Here is a 7,052-nt window from a genome sequence, read left to right on the forward strand (position 1 = left end):
AGAGGAAGAAGAAAGAGGAAAAGGAGAGAGAGAGAGAGAGAGAGAGAGAGAGAGAGAGAGAGAATTTCTGATCTTCCTGCCTCCATCTCCTGAGTGCTGGGATTACATGCATGCACTATCATGATTGGTTTATGAAATGTTGGAGAAAGAACCCAGGAATTCCTGCCTCCTAAGCAAGCATTCTACCAACCAAGCTATAATCCCCAGTCCCTAAAAGGTATGATTTAATCATTTGTAGCTTAGCTGATATATTCTGTATGTATCAGTCAACATTCTGTTACTGTAACCAAATATTTGCAGGACGTCAACTTAAAAAGAGGAAAGGTTTATTTTGGCCTACAGTTTTGGATGTTTCACAACATTCAGCTGGCTTTGATTCTGAGCATTAACAAGGCATTGGAGACTGGCTGGGCACCAGTAGTAGGCCAAAACTACTCCATCGGTAGGCCAAAACTACTCCACCATGTACTAGCTTCAAGGCAGGTGGCGAAACAAAGGAAGAGAAGGAGGAGAGGGTGGGTGCTAACATTACCTTGAAGGGCATGTCCTCAATGACTTCACTTCCTTTAACTAGGCCCTCAAAGGTCCCACAACCTCCAGATAGTGTCACAGGCTGAGGGGACAGGCTGTTAACACAGGTCCTTTGGAAGATACTCCACAAATAAACTACAGCACACTATCCCCTAAATTTTTTCTACCATTTTACATTATCCTCATCTACAGAACACTCAGACCTTACAGTTCTGGTCTACTCCATCTAGATCTCTGCTGTCAATCTGGGAAGGTGCAAAATGTGCCTTCAAAGTCACACTTATTCAAGTCCTCTTGGTTCTGTTAGCACTCCTAGGCCTAGGGCACTTTGCTTTGAAACAACCACTTAGGAATTCCTCAGACAATGAATCTCCACAAATACCATAAGCCCTGACCCTAGCCTCTTAAGTCAATGGAAACTTTCAGCCTGAAAACGTAGTACCGCTTCCTCCATTCCCTCCTGTTCCCCCTCCTGTCTAAATGGTATACTGGAAGCATTTACAGGGCTATCTAAAACTTCTCTCTCCCTTTCTATTTCTCTCTTCTCTATCAAATGGAAGGGATTAGTGGAAAGAGCACTGATTTCAATACCAAGTGGTCTTGGGCTCAAATGCCAGTATCCTAGTAACTGAGGAGCTGGTGATCTTGACCAAGTTACTTCTCTCTATTCTTCATCCTTAACTTTTATTTAAAAAAAAATATTTATTTTTATTTATGTGTATTCATGTATTGTCTGCATGTAGGTAAGTGCACCCATGTAGTGCAATGCCCACGGAGGTCAGAAGAGGCTGTCAGATCTCCTGGGACTGGAGTTATAGGCAGTTGTTAGTTGCCATGTGGGTGCTGGGATTCGAACCCAGGTCTTCTGCAAGAACAACCAGTGTTCTTAACTGCTGAGCTATTTCTCCAGCCCCTTTAAAAAAATTTTGTTTTTATTGAATTTTTGTGTATTTCATACAGAATATCTCAACCAATCTTGCTCATCTTTATACCCTATCCCCACCAGCACCCTTCCATAGCACCCCCACTGGAACCCATATGCTCTGTCATCCATGCTATAGCCTTACTATCTTTAGGAGCTAATTTGGGAATTAAGTGAAAAGTAGAACCCCACAATACAAAGCATGCACAGACAACAAATCTGCCTGTAACAGCAGCAGTGAGCTATGAAGATGCTGTAGTGACTAATTCTCAACTGGAGACAGACTGAGAGGGGAGAGACACAGAAGGGTTTAGGTGATCCTCAAAGGAAAGGTTTCCTTGGAAGGGGCAGGGACAGGGAAATGTGTAATAAATGTGTGCTTAAACGCCTAATGACTCTGGAATATCTGTCCAAATGGCAGAGACCTCTGTGAATTATTAGGAAATTAATTTTAAAAATTTCTTAGGTTTTAATTACTAATGGGAGGCCTCTTGTGACACATGACACACTAACTTCTCTGCACGATGCCACTTCTGTGTTTTCTAGGATTTTAAATAGACCTATTATAGGATGAATTTGTAAGTGTTATAGAGGTGGCTCGGCAGTTTAGAGTGTGTATTATTCTTGCAGAGGACCTGAGTTCAGTTTCTAAAACTCATGTTAGACGGCTCACAACTCCCTATAATTCCAGCTCCGGGGACTCTGATGCCTCTAGCCTCCATGGGTACCTGCACTCAAGTGTACATACCCACCCACAGACACACACACATAAATAAAAAATCAAATGAAACTTTCTTTGTAAAAGGAATTTATAACCTTGTTTGACAGAGACTCCCTGTAGCCCAGGTTAGCTTCAAACATATTCATCCTGTTTTATCCTCCCAAGTTCTAGGATTACTGACATTTGACACCACACCTAGCCCTAAATTATTCATTTTGACACAGGGTCTCACTTTAGTCCAGGCTGGACACAAATTCTCAATAGTCGTGCTTCTGCTTCTTAAGTGCTAAAATTAGGGATTCACTAACATGACTGGCTAAATTTATTTTTTATTGATATATAGAATTGTACTTTTTTTTTTTTTTTTTTTGAGATAGAGACTCCCTGTACCCACAGCTGGCCTGAAACTTGCTATTTAGACTAGGCTGCCCTTGATATCACAGAGATCCACCTACCTCTGTGTTCAGAGTGCTGGGATTAAAGGTTTGTGAGACCACACCTGGCAGAATTGTACAATAATTTTTAAAAATTTTTATGTCATGTATGTGAGTGTTTGACTGCATGTATGTAAGTGTAATTGTGCAATTCCCACAGAGGCCAGAAGAGAGTGGTGACTGATCCCCTAGAATAGATTGTTAGCTGCCATGTGGGTGCTGGGAACTGACCCAGGTCCTCTTTAAGAGCAGTCAGTGCTCTTAAATGCTGGGCCATCTCTCCAGCTCCTGAGAATTGTACATTTTTATGAAGCACAATGTGATGTTTTATTTCTTATGCTGTGATTCTGTTTCTGTTTATTTTGAAATTATATTCATTTGTTTGTTTGTGTGTATGTGTGAATGGTTGGGTTTGTGCCTGTGGAGGTCAGAGAACAACTTGGAAGAGTTGGTTCTTTCCTTTCACCATGTGGATTCCTAGGATTGAAATCAGGTTGTCAGGCTTGTTGGCAAGCACCTTTACCCAATGAGTTATTTTGTGGTCCTGTTTTACTTTTGAAACAGCCCTTACCATGTAGCCCAGGCTGTCCTTGAACTACTGACCTTCCTAATTGTCTACTAATTGTCCTAATCTGTCTCCTAATTGCTGGGATGGGGGTGAGCCACCATGCCCAGCGTGATATTTTAATTTAGACACACTTTGGATTATAAACACCTTTGTTTTTCCATGGTGCATGGAATTGAATCCAAGGTCTTGTGCACCCAAATACATGTGATATCACTGAGCTACAGCTTCAGCCCCATAACAACCTTTAAATTAACATAAATGGGACTGGAACATAGCTCAACTGGTAAAGCTAGATTTCCACAATTCACGTAAAAAAACAAACAAACAAAAAAAGCAGGCATGGTGACAAGTGCTTGTAATACCAGCACCAAGGAGTTAGAGACAGGCAGATCCCTGGAGCTTGTCACCCTAACCCATGTCATGAGTTTCAGGTCAGTGAGCAATCCTGTCTCAAAATGAAAAAAATAAAAGTTTGATGGCACCAAGGAATGACACCTCAGGTTGTCCTCTGGCCTCCACAAACACATGCATGCATGTGTATGCATACCCATAAATGTATGTACACCTGTATGCACATAAACATGTACCTGCACAAGTTAACATAAATCAATTTTAGATTCTATACTGTGATTTCATATTAATTAAATATCTAAGTATGTTCCCAAAACAACAAAATTTATCATCACGATCAAAATTAAAGTCCTCATGATGCAGCCAACAAGAGACACTGGGGATGGATGTGCAGTTCAGTGGTAAAGCACTTGCCTGGCAGGCATGAGGCTCTGGGTTCCATCCCAGCACCAGAAAATGGGAGGCATAACCACAAGTTTGGCAAATATTTTTAAGCCTGAAAATTCTCAGTATTCTAAGAACACAGAGCACCTGGCACTGTCAGTGGGAGTATAAATTATACAACCACAAAGGAAAACAACCTGTCACTGTCTACTAGGGTTTAACATGTTACAACCCTATGATACTGCAATCCCACTCTTAAATCTATAATAGAATCTTGGACACTTCACAATGAGAGAAATAGGGGGAAATCTGTGGTCAAAGTAACTCTTTAAAATAGTAGTAATTTCATTATTTCACTAACTGTAAGCAGAAGATCTAAATCAACTGCAGACTACATAAAAAGGACAGACTACAGAGTCATGAAAGTAAACGAGCTAAGTCACATTTGAGACGAAGTCATGGAAAAAAGATTTCACTTATACAAACTTAGAAATCAGGTAAAACTAAAGGATGTATTATTTAGGAATACTTACAGTAACATTATGAAGAAACCAAGCACTAGGTGAGGTGGCTCACTCCATTACTTAAAGGGTTGAAAAAGGAGGATTTCCAAAAGTTCAAGGGTAGTCTGATTTAGAATGGATTTCAAACCCACTGTGCTACAGAGTGAGACCTTATCTAAAAAACAAACAAAAAAAACCTCAAAACAAAAACAAAAACCCCACAAACAAAAAAAGTGGAACACCACATATGGTAGTTCATGCCTGTAATCCAAGAAGATTGATCAGTTGCCCCAGGCTAGACTGGGCTACACCAGACTTTGTCCAAACACAAAAAGAAACCCATGTATTAGAACAGTCTAGGACACCCACATTATCAAACACTGACAAGGATGGGAGCAGCAAGAACTTTCATTCGATGCTGGTGGGAAGACAAAATGGTACAGCTCCTCGGGAAGACGGTTTGGCAATTTCTTTAAAAAAAATTGGGCTCCTTCGTATTTAAAGGAATTGGAAACTTACAGCCACATGAAAACCTGTACATCATTTATAGCAGCTTTATTCATAATCAAACTTCATTCATTCCACAGCTTGGAATGAATGAGCTGTGGTACACCTAGACAATGGGATATTCTTCTATAACTATGTCCCAGAAGCCAGTCTCTGGCTGAAGAGACCACTAAGGAGTTAAGAGCACATACTGCTCTGGTAGAGGGCTGGAATTCAGTTCCTAGCACCCATGTCAGGTAACTCACAATTGCCTGTAACTCCAGCTCCAGAGGATCAGAGGCCTCTGGCTTACTCAGACAAAAGAGTACACATTCACTGGGTGGGACTAAAGGTGACTAAGGGTGGGACTAAAGGACTAAAGGTGTGACTAAAGGACAGGAGGCAGTGGCAGGAAGATCACTTTAAGTCTGAGATCAGTCTTGTCTACATAGAGTTCCAGGCCACCTAGGGCTATATAATGAGATCCTCAACTGGAGAAAAAGAAAAAAAAGACTATACAACATCTATGATTACAACTATATGACATTCTGGAAAAGGCAAAACAATGGTGACAATAAAAGGATCAATGGGGTTAGGGGCTGGGACAGAGAGAGATGAACAGGCAGGGCAGGGAAAGCTTACCACAGTGAGTTAGTTGCACTATAGTACAGAGTTGGCTTTATGTCATTTTATATATTTCCAAACTTGGCATCGAGAATGAATTTAATGTAAACTATGAACTCTGGGTGCCAATCTGGGCTCATCAATTGTGGCATAAAGCACTCTTGTTGGGGGGATGTTGATAAGGCAGAGTTGATAATGCATGCATGAGCATGGGTGAGGGGAGAATACATGGGAAATCTCCCCCATTTTCCTCTCAATTGTGTGAACTTAAAACTGCCATAAGAAAATTAAAAGTTTCTAGCTTAAAAGCACACAGAAATATTTTTAGTTGACAAAACCTTCCACTTGTTAAGTTCCTGGTTGGCTGGTCTCTAAACTTTGTCCATTCTGCATCAGTCATGAAAATGCACAGCGTACTATGCGCAGGATCACCTTTTTTCCAAGGGAAAAAAACACACACAAAAACCTCCAGCAAAATGCTGGGTTAGGCCAGGCACACAGAGGGTCTCGACTCTGGGCTGGGAGGTCTAACTCCAGCACTACATACAAGGCGCTTCCAACATGCTTCAGTTCAACATGGTCTGCACATGTGTGAAAACACCAGAATGCAAGCACTTCGGAACATGCAATGGTACGTTCCTCCAGCAGGGACAGCACTGACCACCAAGGGGGCTTCCAAAGTGCATTTTGTCTGCCCTGGGAAACGCGGCCAGGAGCCCAGATACAGACACTGCGGCCCCTTCGGCTCTCGTTCCTGCCCCGGCTGCTCTGCCCAGGACCAGGCCAGTTCCCACAGCGCAGACTCCTCCCAACTCCTGCAGTCCCGCCGCTCCTCCAACCCGCGGTCCCCGCTCCCACGGCCGCAGGAAGCCGCGTTCAGAGCACCGACATCCGCGCTGAAACTCGGATCCTCTTCGGGTCCTGGGGACACCACGGTCACCCAGCGGCCCTCCCCGCCCAGCCCAGGCCGGGTCCCCAGCGACCGCACGCTGCGTCCAGGGTGCGAGTGCACTCACGGCCCACCATCCCCCGGCCACGGGGCGGAGCACAGCGCCCCACCAGGGAGCCCGGCGTGGCCCGCTAGGCCCCGACTCAGCCCTGGCGTCGGCCGCCGCTGCTCACCATGTCGACCCCTGACCCCTCTCGCCCAGCGCCCGCGGTCTCCTCGCTGACCGAAGCTTCCACCACAGCGCCGGGGCCGCCCAGCGGCTCCAGGGGCGCAGGCTGCAGCGACCTCTGGGAGCTCGGATCGGCCTGTTCCATAGCTGCAGTTCTGCGCGGAGAAGCCACTGCGCCTGCGCCACCGTCCAGCCAGCGGACGCCCCGCCCCTCTCTCGCGAAAGCCCTCCCCGAGCCCGCGGGCGCCCCACTCGGCGCCCTGAGCTGCCCTCCTCTTAGCCCTGCCAGGGCTGCCTAGACCCTAGGGGCCTACAAGAGGAAAGGTAGTTGGAGGGGTGGGGAGGTGGGGGAAAGCTGGGGGCGGGGTGGAACTGCTATAGGGGCTCTAGTCAGCTACTAGGAGACCTAA

General features: G+C 44.8%; 1 protein-coding gene across 1 annotated transcript in view; it reads right to left on the reverse strand.

The window, feature by feature from the left end:
- Snx4 (sorting nexin 4) overlaps positions 1-6,824 on the reverse strand; it is a 69,533-nt gene extending 62,709 nt beyond the window's left edge. Inside the window, exon 1 of the mRNA XM_008842980.2 lies at positions 6,647-6,824. Within this exon, the coding sequence (XP_008841202.1) occupies positions 6,647-6,787 (141 nt within the window). The 5' untranslated portion in view covers positions 6,788-6,824. The remainder of the gene's footprint in view (positions 1-6,646) is intronic.
- Between the last annotated feature and the right edge of the window lie 228 nt (positions 6,825-7,052).

The sequence above is a fragment of the Nannospalax galili genome, unplaced genomic scaffold (genome assembly GCF_000622305.1).
Source record: "Nannospalax galili isolate Female #2095 unplaced genomic scaffold, S.galili_v1.0 scaffold18, whole genome shotgun sequence".
In the NCBI taxonomy this organism is placed as follows: Eukaryota; Metazoa; Chordata; class Mammalia; order Rodentia; family Spalacidae; genus Nannospalax; species Nannospalax galili.